This window comes from Terrapene carolina, unplaced genomic scaffold (genome assembly GCF_002925995.2).
Source record: "Terrapene carolina triunguis isolate 2854851 unplaced genomic scaffold, T_m_triunguis-2.0 Scaffold69, whole genome shotgun sequence".
Lineage (NCBI taxonomy): Eukaryota > Metazoa > Chordata > Testudines > Emydidae > Terrapene > Terrapene triunguis.
The window spans coordinates 53,620,108-53,634,343 of record NW_020664420.1 but is presented as its reverse complement, the minus strand read 5'-3'; the positions used below and the strand labels follow the sequence as shown (position 1 = coordinate 53,634,343).

General features: G+C 39.5%; 1 protein-coding gene across 1 annotated transcript in view; it reads left to right on the top strand.

The window, feature by feature from the left end:
• The window catches only part of LIX1 (limb and CNS expressed 1), a 44,547-nt gene that overhangs the window by 15,946 nt on the left and 14,365 nt on the right, over positions 1-14,236 (top strand). The window contains exon 3 of the mRNA XM_024218920.1: positions 11,267-11,407. Within this exon, the coding sequence (XP_024074688.1) occupies positions 11,267-11,407 (141 nt within the window). The remainder of the gene's footprint in view (positions 1-11,266; positions 11,408-14,236) is intronic.

Genomic DNA, 14,236 nt, shown 5'->3' with positions numbered 1-14,236 from the left:
TGATGGGACAACATCCCTCTTTCAGCTAAGCATGGGAGAACCAGATCCTCAGCTGGTACATGTTAATTGAACTCCATTGATGTCAGTGGAACTATGCCAGTTTACACCAGCTTTGATTATGACCAGGAGATTTTATTCCATTTAGCTGCACAGGACAGCAATAAGTGTTCCACAATGCTAAACATTTTTTTAGTTTTAAACTTTTGAGGCCAGGTCCTCATCTAGTATAAATCACATAGCTCCATTGAAGTCAAGGATCTGGTCGGAATTATGCTGATTTGCTCCAGTTTAGGATAAGTCCCTCATTCTTTAGTGACAGTACACACAGCTCCAAATTCTTTATCTTGCTCTATTTCTGTAGGTGTTTTTCCCTCATAAGGGGTTTGGGAGAATTACCATGTTGTCATTTGTCTGGCTAGAGCAGGGGTAGGCAACCTATAGCACATGTGCCAAAGGCGGCATGCAAGCTGATTTTCAGTGCCTGGGTCCTGGCCACTGGTCTGGGGGGGGGCTATGAATTTTAATTTAATTTTTAAATGAAGCTTCTTAAACATTTTTTAAAAACTTATTTATTTTACATACAACAATAGTTTAGTTATATATTATAGACTCATAGAAAAAGACCTTCTAAAAATGTTAAAATGTATTACTGGCACGCGAAACCTTAAATCAGAGTGAATAAATGAAGACTCGGCTCACCACTTCTGAAAGGTTGCTGACCCGTGGGCTAGAGCATCTGAAACCTCCGACAGGTCCGTGAAGTGTACTAAAAGATGTTTAGGAGAGCACATAGTGTTTTCCATCATCTCAAGTACTGCATATTTTTGTGCTGTGTACTTCAGAATCAAAAATAAACCTCTAATACAATATGAAAAGATATGACTTAATTTCAATCCAAAATATTTCACTTGGGGAAAAGTGTATTTAAATGTTGCTGTCGCGTTCCTTTTTTTAAAAAAAATTAAAGATCAAGATTCCTCTTTTGGGATTTCTGTTTTGGTTTTGAGTACTTCTTATGATCATTTTGGGTCTAGTTTTCCTTATGTTTAAATCATCATGTTATGAAATTCTCCAGAGCGTTGTTAACATTGTTGCTTAAAACAACCTAGAATTTCCTGAATCTAAGATGTTTTGAAAACTTATCATGAAGTCTGACTGTCAAAGTTGGTCAGTTTTATCCACTTGGCTTTTCAAAATAAGACAAGAGAAAGGAAAATTGAGGAAATGTATTCTGGTGAATTTGCCTTACATCTTTTGTAAATTCTGATATACCTTATATGCCATCATCACTATATAATATTTCAACATACTTTGCCAACACTAGGCCCACAAATGCACAAATATTCATTTCTATAATGCTCTTCACATAATCATATATCTCTCCTGTGCATTACAAAACATTTGATTATGTAATTTTAATGCTATGACTGTGCATGTAACATCCATTATATGCCAGCAATATTTCTACAGCCAGTCATGAATGTCTGCTTTGATGCCAGCTAACTGCAGTGATGGAATGTGAGAGAAGGAATATTAGGCTGGATACTCTGGGTAATCCCTCTCCTCTCTTTAAGTAGTCCCACAAGGACTTTAGTAGATTGGTTCCATTCATCCTTTAGGGAAGGGTATTAGGAATGAGCAGATGGGTCTAATTGCCAACTGCTCATCAGAGAAAAGCATTGAAATTCCACTAGAAAGGTTTAATAATGAACTACCAGTATCTTACCCAATAGATATCCAGGCTTTCAATCTACAGACGTCTTTAAACGTACTAAGTTCATGATTTTTATTATTTTACAGCACCCTCAAGAAGCGCTAGGCACCACAGTCCAAATAAATTATAGAGTCTCTGCTCAAACTACATTAGTTTTAAACAATGATCTGTTCTGAGTCTTTGCTCAGAATTCAGAATTATACACTATGGGATACAGTTTTGACACATGCATTTCTCTTGCATTTATTTTAAGTCCCATTGTCTAATATATATGAAGGCAATGTTTGAAGGAGTTTCTTTATACCATTTTTATTCTGGGTTGTTTATACCAACAACCACATACCATGACCAACTCTGAAAACTGTGAAGTAATTTCCATTTATCAAAAGGGCACCAACATAAGGTCCAGCTGATCAGCTTCTAGTTCCCCTTTTGCTGAACTTAGTCATCAAGCCACTCATGGTTTTTAGCGGATGTTTTTGCTTTTAATACCCAGAGGAACTTTGCTGAATATTTTAACTTTAAAAACACTTTGAAAAAAGTTGTGATCCAAGCTTCGCTTTCATTTTAACAAGCAACAGTAATGAATTAATTGTGTGATTTTGATCAATGAACTTTTAGCTTTTGGGGGGAGGGGGGCGTGTAAAAGCTTCCTTGAGCAGAATTTAAAATTACAATGTATTGTAGATTATCAGAATGTGTATTACTAGAATATTAACGTGTGTTTTGACAATAACAGTGGTATCAAACTTTAGCTGAAACGTAGAATTAAAATTGCTCATTTTAAATTTGTAAAAATTAAATGCACCAAAAAAGAGAAATCTGCATTGCTTTCCTCCCCTCTCGCATCAAAAATATTTCTAAGCCAAAAATCTAGTTATCTTCCATGCTCGCTCACTATGCAGCATTTTTATCCCTGGTTTCAGTTATTTTTGCAGTCCTATCATTCACCAGATAACCTGGGAAGCAGTAAAGTCTACCCCTCTTGCTGTGTCTTGTTTCTCCAACTGGAAATAATTCTATTATTCTATATTTTAGATCATTATAGCTAAAACTTGTGACTGGAGGGCTGGGGAGGAGAAGGAGACCATTGATGTTGGCCAGGCTAGCAGAATCTCACACACTCCTTGTTAACGTAACTGCCCTTTGGCCTCTCATAAGGAATATCTCATCTTGCTTTATTTTCCAGTCTGTTACCCTGAAAAGACAGTCTTGATCATCTAAATTGATAAAAAATTATTGCTAGAGCTAAAGGAGCAAACAGCTGTGCAGTGGAGCTGGAACAGTTTTTACAGTGGCGGTGCTGAAGGCAGAAAGCATGTATTTGGGTTGTTATTACTTCTTCAGGCCTGGTGTGTGTGGCAGCACTCCTAGTTCCAGCACCCTTCGGCACCAGGCAGTAGGAAGGAAGGCAGCAAAAACTAAAGATCCTGGTTTCCACCTCCATATGCTTTTTATGTAAAATGAGTTGGTCAAATTTGGAGGTTTCCCAAAGAATCATATCACCAAAGCTAACTCTGTGCATAATGGGGAGATAATGGGTGACATGAGTCTGTTAAAATAATGGGGGAGGCTGGTGGGGAGACAATAAGTTGTTTTATAAGTCTGCCCAGAAAAGCTAAGGTAGGCTCTGCTTGCTAAAATTTTCAGGTTTTTCTTGGGCTGGGCTGGCAGCTGCTACAAGAGAAACTCTCTTCCTGAATTCCCTGTAAGCACCGCTAGGTTCATGGGGGAGGAGGGGAAAGGCATGCCCTAGTTCTGCTCCCTCCATCTCACTTTCCAGCCTCTCCAGGTGCACAACAAGGAGATCAGGTAGGAGAAAACTGCTGCTTCACTGGCCAGGAGTCTACCTCAGTCATTGCCAGTGTCTGAGTCTGGCTTAAGGCAACCCAGGGTCCAAGGCACATCATGACATGGGATCTCCATGACTTCACCCCTATGACCTTGTACTCATGCTATTGTCTTCCCCCTTCATTTAGTGACACTGGCAGGGGTTTATCCATTCCCTCCCAAAGAGGCCAGTATAGCAGCCTGAGTCCCACTTCTTCCCTCCAGGAGAGGCAGCAGTCCCCTCTCTTTCTGGAGGAACAGGAATGGGTAAGCAGGGTGCGGCCCTAGTACTTATGTCTGCAGCCAGGGTGTATCTGCTTGGATAGGCGTGGACTAGGCCCACCATCCTCCTCTGGATTTTGTAGTAAACACCCCCATTGAGATGTGCTGAACACAGTCAGCTTCTCAAAGCTATTGTTTCAAGCTGTCTGACAAGTACCCCTGCATTGGTTATGTTCAGGTCACGTTTTCCAGCTTCTCTTCACAACCAAGAGGGCCAGAAACTTACCTTAATTAAAAAAAAAAATAGCTGAGGTTCTGCTAGCTTCCCTTCCAAGAGCTGAGTCCCTAGATACCAGACTATCCTCCTACCTATGCCTTATTCCAACCCTGCTAGTAGCTGCCAGACAAGTCATACAACAGAGTTTAAAGAACTCGGAGCCTCATTTCCTCTTCCCCAAACACCACAGAATGCAAACTTCTTACCCCTACCAAGCTTTCCAAACCCACAAGGGAAGACATTCACTGTCATTCACAAGTGGCACTTCATAGTCATTCATGATCACAATTCACTATTCTGTTTCTATGACATGCCACTATGAATAACAATGAATAGTCATTGGGCTATTGAGGGAGAGAGAGAGAGAGAGAATGACTCTACCCTGGTGATTTGTGCTATCACAGGGGAGATGGGAGACCCAAGTTCAAGTCCCTGCTCCAATGACTAATTATTTATCTCAAGTGGAACAGCTTCAATCAGAGTGATTGAGAGAGAATATCCCATAGCCTAGTGGCTTGGGTACTCTCCTGAGAGGTGGGGATACCTATGTTCAAATCCTTTTCCATAGTAGGCAGAGGGGGAAATTGAACCTCGGTCTTCCCTGTTCCAGGTGAGGGCCATAACCACTGGGTTAAAGGCTACAGGGAAGCTGCCAACACTTACTCCATGCCCCCCTCCTTCCTGTTTTGTGAATTTAAAAAATCCATTTGTGCTTGAACAAAACAAGTTGTTTGAGCCTAAACTGTTTTTTTTTAATTTGCCTAAATTTGTCACTAGTTTTTGATTCAGTTAGACATGAAATAAAATAAAAGTTCTCAAAATTGCTCGTGAACCAAAAAAATCAGTTATTTGCCCAGTTCTACCAACAAGCCTCCTCAACAGCCTGGGGGCAAGCTGATGTCCTCACAACACAGATATTTCCATCAGTCAGAGGTGACCTGCCCACCCCAAGAGCCATTCCTGCAACCTACACCCACCACTAGAGGTGATTCACTCTCTACCCAATCAATCATCCCAGAGCCAGAGGCTGCAGGACAACCTTCCTGCCTCAACTACAGTTGTAATACAATACAACTACAGTTGTACTCTGCCAGGTAGGGAAGTCACTAGAGCAGCCTCTGTAAGGTCCTGGGTAGTTGGAAGCATGGTGGATTGAGAGGTTTAGTGTAAGGAGGTATAGATAGAATTGAGAAAGATAGAAATGTTCTGTTGTGGAGGGGTGGAAGAGTATTGGTTTGCTAGACATGAGGGTGGAGTTGGGAGAAAGTATTGGATTTGACAGAATTTTATATTTTTGGAGGGAAGAGCCTTTTACTTTGGAAAAGTCACGTGTATTGCAGACAGTTGGAACATTTTTGAGGGATCCGCTTGTTAGACTGTTGGCAGCACATCACTGAAATTCTGTGCAGTGAGTGAAAGTGGCTGGTAATCAGATTTTTGGTTTTGGTGTGAGGTGGGATGAAGAGAGTCACCCCTCCAATGGTGGGATGAGCCTAAAAGATGGAGTCCAAGCCCCATGAGGCAATTCATATTAATGATCTTTACTTTAATCCCCAGCCCAGTTTTACTATAAAATCTGGGGATTAAAATAAAGACAGGCAAAAATATTTGAGGATGGAAAAAGGCAGAGGCTTACGGGAAAATTGCATGCCTCCTAACAGTCGAGTATGTGGTTTTGGGAAGTTACCTAAGGCTACAATGAAGTTGTAGATGAAAACCATATGTTTATGTACATCAGGTGATGAGTCTCAATGTTCAGTGAATTAAGATATTCCTTTCTCACAATAAATTGGGTTTATAAAACTAAGTTATTCCTAAGAGAGAAATAAGTAAAGGACATCTTTACTGTCTACATGGCATATGGCAAATGGCTTGCCTGAATATCATTATAGGGTTTTTTTAGTTATGAAATAATACCTATTTTAAATATTCTATACTCCTTCCTTGCAAAGTTTGAAGAGGCTTTAGTTTTTATTGAGTGTTTTAAAATAATGTCCATTTCTAATGAGGTTATTTTAATGTCAGGTATTTCTACCTGGAGACATTAAAATCACAAAGAACAGTGAGAGCCTTTTAATCAAACAATGTAATGTTAATTTTACAGGGGATGTTAGGTAGTGGAACTCCCTGAACAGAAACTCTCCCCCCCCCCCCCCCCCCCCCCCCCCCCGTAAATGTTGGCTTGTTTTTTTTGTTGAGCAGAGTGAATAGAAGGAGCTTTGCCTCAAAATAGAATGGTAGAGTGCAAGAGGGTAAAGTGTAGAAGAACAAGGATTGAATAGGAATTCAAGAAAGCTCCATAAGAATCCCTCACCCCCACAGTTTACAAGCTTTTCTAGGATTCTCTTTCAAATAGGCTGCTGAATGCATAATAATGAAAGCTTCAGTTTTCTTGTAGACCTTTGTGAAAAGTTTCTTGCTCAAGGACTTGGGTCAGTTTTGGTTGAGCATTTTCATAACAGAGGGTAAAAAAATCAGCTTTAACAATAAACCAAGTTCTCAAATCCTATTCAGTGTAGGGAAGGAAAGATACTCTCACTTTACACATTTAAGAACAAGTCTGTAGAATATTCCAGCTATTGTGTTTGTTTCTTGTGTCTTTGTTAAAATAACCAGGTGGTTGCAAAAATAGCACTGATCTATAGTATTTATTATATTTTCAGGGTCAGTGAAATTCATCTGAAAGTTCTGCAGATGAAAAACTGTTACCTAAACTATTTAAAAGAACTACAGTTTGAATGTTTCAGGAGAACTGCTAAATGAGCTTCTCTCTCCATGGAAGTGATTGCAGTACTAGTGAAAGGTATTGAGTTCAGCCCATAAAACTGAAGTCCTCAGTTTATCCCAGTAACAGCATACACAGTAGAGTTGCTTTTCAATGTCTCCATTCTTCTCTATCTGAGGACAGTACTGGACAATTGCTCATCTGCCCGTATATAGGATTCTATTCTTTTTCATATGTATGTGAGGCGCTATCATAGTGGTATTAGTAATGTGGCATCGTTAGAAGATGGATGACGCTCATCTCACCATCTCTATTTCATCAGACCTGGAATTACTTTCCCCCAAGACATTTTAAGATTTGAGTCTTTGTGGGAGAGCTAGCTGGCTGAAGGGATGTGAAGCAATAGCTACAGGAAATATCTGTGCACTTACTTATTTGCCCACCTTTTGTTACTCAGGTTTGCCAGCTAGGGGGAGGGGATCTTGCTAGATCCTTATCTGTTTGGGAATATCCAGACAGCATCCCAAAAAAGACTCCTTTTCTCATCTGTGCTTGGCAATAAAATTGCCACATTTGAACTTTTTTTTTTTCCCTCTCAATTTTATTGGTGAACTCCCTGAGTTTTGCCCAAGGTTGGTTTAATATGGGGGGTAAGGGTTGATCAGGTCTCAGGCCTACACCTATGAGATGCAAACCTTGGCACAGTTGCCCCTATTTTATCCAGATTTTGATTATAATGTACTCAATTTTGGGGCAACACTTGAAAACCGCTTAGAAGCTTAACTGGAGCAGAAAGCACATGCTTCCTTACTTAGCAGTGCTTTGGGTGGGGAACATATTACATGTATGCTCCCAAAACTGTACTTTTCTCATCATTTGCTTCCAGGTGTGATGAAAGGTATTGATTCTGATCTATGAAGCCCTTTATGTTTTGAGCCTTTTGTGATTTAGAGATTGTTTCTCTTCTCATGTTTAATCTGGCATTTGAGATCAATTAAGGATGCTTAAGCATATGTTTGCCAGGGGTGGGTTTATCCTCCTTTCAGCTCTGGAACTTACTCTCTTGCCCCTAGTGATCCCACAGAACCAAACTGGTTGACTTTTAGGCCACATTGCAAATTTTATTTCTTTTTCCAAGCTATTTTCTGGACTCATATTAACTAATATGCACTTGAACAGGGCCCCCATCTCAAACCTGATTGACACTTCAGTGCCACGCAGGTTTGGCCCAGCCACCTCTCCATCATGACAGGGGGCAGCTCAGCCAAGTTTGAGTGAGAGACATTATGACCTGGTGCATGGTGTCACAGTGCCTCTCAGGTGTGGCGCGGCCACCTCTCCATCATGATGAGTGATTTGAGTGAATGGTGTTGCAACGTGGCTGTGGGGTGAGAGATGTTGGGGGCAGCTTTGGGGTGAGTTGTGGGTGGGGTGAGACTGGGGGCCAGGATGTTTGAGGGTGAGTGGTAAGTAGGGTGACCAGATAGCAAGTGTGAAAAATCGGGACAGGAGATGGGGGGTAATAGGTGCCTATATAAGAAAAAGCTCTAAATATTGGGACTGTCCCTATAAAACCAGGACATCTGGTCACCCTAGTGGTAGGTGACCATACATCCTGTTTTGGCCAGGACAGTCCCTTTTTTAATCCCTGTCCTGGCTGTCCCCACTTTTTTGGCAAAACTGGGCATTTATCCCACTTGCTCTTGCCAGCGGATCATCAGTTGGCATGAGCAAACAGGACAAATGCCCAATTTTGGCAAAAAAGCGGGATGTGACCCCTAGTGGGGCACAGCGGAACATGCGGGTGAGGGGCAACGTCCGCCCCGCACGGGGGGAGGGAGGGCTCAAGCATGCGGCTCGGGCCGACCCCACGTGGGCCCTGGGGGGTGAGCAGCTCGGGCCAAAGGGGGTGAATGGCATAGATCATCCTCAGGCATGGGAGAGGCATGGGCTGGCCCCGCATGGGACGGGGGAAGCTTGGGCTAGCCCCAGGTAGTGTCCTGTTTTCCCTTTTGGGAAATATGTCACCCGAATGAGTGGGAAACAGTGGGGGCTGTGACTGGTTGGGCTGAGGTGATAGAAACTGCAGTGAGTGGGATATACATGGGAGCTGCATCCCTCCTCAGCCAATCAGCTACATTGTTTTTAAAACATCATATCCAAAGCTGATATAACTGCTGGTTACTACCTTTCAATATGCATAAAGTTACATCACTGCAGACCTCCCACCATCTCTCTTCCCTACCCCCATCCACTGCCAGGGAGTATAAAGATGGAGCTCAGCCATGGGACCAATCATTAAGGGAGCTTTCACCCTTTTTTTATTAATATTCACTGCTCCACTATAACTTAAGCCCTGGATAATTCAAGACTTCTTTGTAACATTTGAGTCAAACAGCCCATGCCGAAAACCTTTGCCCTCTGAGAAACTAAATTAAAATTTTGCCCTTTTACTCCCCAGCTCAAATGAGTTCTAATCAGTTTCATTCTGCAGAGACTGAAAACATTTAAATTAAAGAAAAAATTGCAGAGGGAAAGTCATATGTCACAGTTTACAAATATAATCTATTTTGGTTAAGTCTATATATCTCCTGTTACATTTAGAAAATGTTAAGGATTGTTCTACTCTTGCAGATTTGTAAATCTCTTGATCTCTAAAGACTTATCGTTTGCTTATAAATGTGTGCAACTTCTTTGATCTGCTGCTTTGCTGGCCTTACTTTAAAAACTAAGTTTCTTTTATCTGTCATTTTCACTGGGTTTCATCGTCACAAAGATGGTTTAAATCTAAATTATTTGGATTGGTTTTTATTATAAAGTTTATTATTAAAAACATACAAGTCTGAGGTTTGTTCTCTGAATTTTAGAAAGCAGAGATACTTACATGCAACCTACAAGAGAATATTTAAAACTAATGAAGGAAAATCAGAGTGGTAAAATGTATTGATCTAGGCAACTCTAAATGGCTATAAAAGGTGCATGGAATTGCTCAGAGAAGGGTCAAGTATTTTACATACCATGAGTAGCTGTGGGGTTAGGCTACTTGAGACACGTTCAAAATAATAAATTTAGTGAGTAAAAATTAAGCTATAAAATGGGAATTAAAATGATTTTCCTTTTAGAAAACTCATTCTTTAAACAGATGTGCCAAGAATGGAATTTTTATAGAAAGAAAGCAAAATGGTTTTCTTTGAATCTAAACATTAAGTTTAATCATTTAAAAAGATAAGCTTTTGAAACATCACAGTTACTGTTTTTTGGTGAATATGCCTGCATTTTCCTTGCTTGTAGAGAGGACAGAAATAATCATGTTCATAGGTGCCCAAGTCTCCCACTGGTAAAACAGCACATCTGTACTCACACATCTATACCAAGGGTTTCAGCCACAGCCAATTAAAGTAAATGGAAAGACTGCAGCTGACTTCAGTGGGCTTTGGATCAGGCTTTAAATAATTCAGTATCTGAGGAAAGCTGATGGAAGAATCATTTAAATGTGTGTGTTGCTGTAATTGGGCAACCACTAAAGAGTAGTTAGTGGGTCATATGCAGGGTAATATATGAAGGTGTCTAATTACTGACATCATATCTAAAATTTATCACATTCTATTCAAGTTGCCTATATGAGATGCACTTCAGCAGAACTCCCAGTATGTGATAAATGAATAAACTGAAGAGGTCCCTTCTGTATTAGTTTCTATTTACAATGTTTTGTTGGTGGGATAGCAAGCATGGTGTTTGAAAGTGCTAATAAGATTTTCTCACACTATGACTAGAATAGAGGAAATTAACATGAGCTTGGATTTTTAAAAATAACAGGAGTACTTGTGGCACCTTAGAGACTAACAAATTTATTAGAGCATAAGCTTTCGTGGGCTACAACCCACTTCTTCGGATGCAGAGAGAGTCAATGGAAGCTGGGAGCCTTGGTCTCAGGCTCCTTTGAAAACCGCATCCATACAATGTTTGGATAATACTGATTAGCAGAGCTGGTCAAAAAATGGGGAAATAATTTTACCAAGAAATTCAGGGTCTTTTCCCATTTCTTTGTTTAAATTGGCTCTATTTTTCATGAATGTCTCTATTTTTTACCCAAGTTTTTATTTAAAAAAATAAATTATTTTTTTTCTTTACCAGAAACTTGGTTTTCAGTGAAAATGGGGTTTGCAGTCAATGAAAAAATTGATAGATTTCAAAAATTATTTCAGTAAAAATATCACCGAATTTTGCAAAAATTAGAAATTTTTGATAATGTTGACAAATTTTCTGAAAAGTTTCATTTTGGAGAAAAGGCAATTTTTCAGTGAAAAATATTTTTGTGTGAGAAGTCAACCAACTTTACTGATAAAAGCATATTAACCAATCTTTATGTAGAAATACAATTTTCATTTGGGCTTGAAAAGGGCTCTGTTGTATTAATAAAGACAAAAATAGCCCTAAGGTGAACTAGAGTAGTTTTCCTGAGGTCTATAACTCCCTCTGTATTTATGTGCAATTTCAGTGCTGCTTAAGCAGAGCAGAGGCAAGACGAGATGCTGCAAAAGTGGCTCTGATCAACTCTCTGTTCAATGAATTGCCCTGTCGCAAGATCACAAAGGAATTCATTATGGAAAGTATTCAAGAAGCTGTTTCCTCAACCAGTGTAAGTACCAAACTATGTTTCTTGAGTTGTTGTCCGCTGTGTTGATATAAAATTGTAGCTACTTCAATGGGATTAATAGTAGATCCTACATAACTGTGTCTTCATTGATAGTCCATTAATTCTTTAGTAAACACTTAAACACAGGCTCTGGAACTCAGGGAGTAATGTAATCTGTAAGGGACTCTAGTTCCAGATCCTTAATTTATTTCAATGTATCTCTATTTCAGTGATTTATTCCTTAACATTATAGTTACTCTTGTAGGGAAATGGGTGAGGGAAGGAACCTTTGTCATTAAATACCAAAACCGAATCAACCACAATAGATGGAACAGACCCCCAACATCTGCACTTGCTGTCAGTTGTGCGGGACGTCCAGTGAAAATCAACTGTGTGCTGTTTAATTAAAGTTTGAAATAAAAAACATAATCTGATAACCCTAGACTAAATGTCATTCAAGGTGGTTATTATTTAATATTTATTTAATTGTACTGCCCTGAAGGCCCCAGTCAAGATCAGGGCCCAGTTGTGCTAAGTGCTGTACAAACACAGAGGGGGGGACATGGTTCCTGCCCCAGAGAGTTTATACTCTAAGAGCAAGGAGACAGATATTTAGGTGATATCACTGGAGCTGCTGTACGTCACTGGAGCTGTGCTGATGTATGGCAACTGAGAATCTGGCCCAAGGTCTGTATTTTCCTTCTTCTCAAGTGGGAGGGCGGGAGGGGATTTAGTTTCATTTTTAATTATCTAATATAAAGTTTGAAAATTGGGAATATTTGTGATGTTGTGCACTGTTTTCAGCTACAATTTTCCACCAGCCAGAGATGGGTGCATTTCAATATAGGGTGAAGATTAACAAATGTCTAACACATATTATATACATAGCTTATATGAATGATTCCTATCTATAGCTAAACATAAAATATTATAAGCTGATATAAATAAAACCCATCTATATTTATATAAGGTTGATCTAAATGGTATACCTGAAAAATGTGTCAATGTGTCTATGTAACAAGTAACGGATGAGCTAAGCTTCAGTATCCCCTCCCACACTACTGAGTTAATGGAAGCTGTCTGTTCTCAGCACCTCCAAGGAGTGAGTCCTAATAGTTCTAATGGATACTTGAGATATTTTGAAACAGTGTTTGAGGACTGTCTTTGCACTGTCCTTTCAATTAGTGGAAAGTGTATGGCTAAATTTCCTGCATTGATTTGAAAAGATCATCCAAATCTGTTTTCTTCTTAAATTATCATACATAATTAAAAATGAGTGGGAAAACATAATTCCATTGTAACTTTCCTAAATAGTTTCAAGGAACAATTTCTCTTGATACCCATACTAACTCCCATTAACTCTGGCTTATCACTTCTACTTGTCCCCTGACTGACAAATAAACCATCACTAGGGTCTGGGTTTTTCCCACTATTGTCATGGTAAAGATTGGCCAAACAGACTTTGGAATTATAATTAGAAAACAAAACAAAACAAAACAAACAAGACTCGATTTCTAGTTCAGCACTGTGCCCTGTGGCTAAAATCAATGTGGGATGTAGCAAATCTTTATAAATGAAAGTGCAGGCTCACTGATGGGCTTATGTCCTGGATTGACGAAGGGTTCATTGAATTCTTCCCATCTTTTCAAAAAAAGCTTCTGATAACAAATGTGGAGTGGTTTTAAAATAGTTTAGAAACACTGTTAACAGCTTTTTGTAAGGCACACTAGCTGAAGTTTTCCCCTTTTCTCCTTTACAAGATGGACGGGGAGAAGGGAAGAGGAGTGGCTATAATTTAGGTGAACTGATAGAGCAGTGTAAGGAGGCCTGGTCTATATCTGGTCTGTGGATGAAAGGAGAGCTTTCTTTCCCAGTATTTTGAATCTCATACACTTTAGAGAAACAAAAATCCATGTCAGTTAGGCAAAATGGGGCATGATTTATTTATACATGAAATTTAAAGGGAGGTTCAATTTAAGGTAATTCATCATTTTTTATGGAAATTTTGAAGGTAAAAGGGTATACGCTTTACAGACTTCAGGGTGGATTTCCTCAGGGATATTTAAAAGCCGGCATAAATATTTCAGCAACAGTGTGTTAATGTTACAGCATTCAAAAGCTATAAATTTGCTGGTAGTTCAGTTAGAGGAACTATCTTGTGTAGGGATCTGTTCAACTCTGCACAGCTGCCACTGAACACCTAGAATTATGAGAGGGAATTTATCAAAAGTAGTTGACTCAGACGCTCCTTTTTTAGGTTTTCAAAAAGAAAAAAAATAAACAAATTCAAATTTATGGGGAATTTAGCTACTTACTTACCTAGCTACTTCATGATACTCCAGAGGTCCATTGAAAAAGTATTTGCTTAATTATGTCTCATGTCTCTGTAGGTCCATCAATATGCCCTGATTATCATAGAGATAGTGTATGGGACTCCAAGTGTGAACAGCCAGCACATAGGTACCAGGGTGATAAGTCTTTCATAAATGCCTGCAGGTAGACTGGACTAATTTAACTGACATTTTTGCTGGATCATCTCAGAGTATGTCTACACTACAGGATTAATCCGAATTTAGATAATTCGAATTTGGGAAACAGGTTGTATAAATTCGATTGTGCGCGGCCACACTAAGCACATTAATTCGGTTTTTAACCACATTAATTCGGTGGTGTGCGGCCACACTACCCCATTAATTTAAACACAGTAATTCGGTGGTGTGCGGCCACACTAACCCTAATTCGAATTAACAAAATCGATTTAGGCGCTACTCCGTTCGTCGAGGTAGAGTACAGAAATCGATTTTAAGTGCCCTTTAATTCGAATTAACTGGC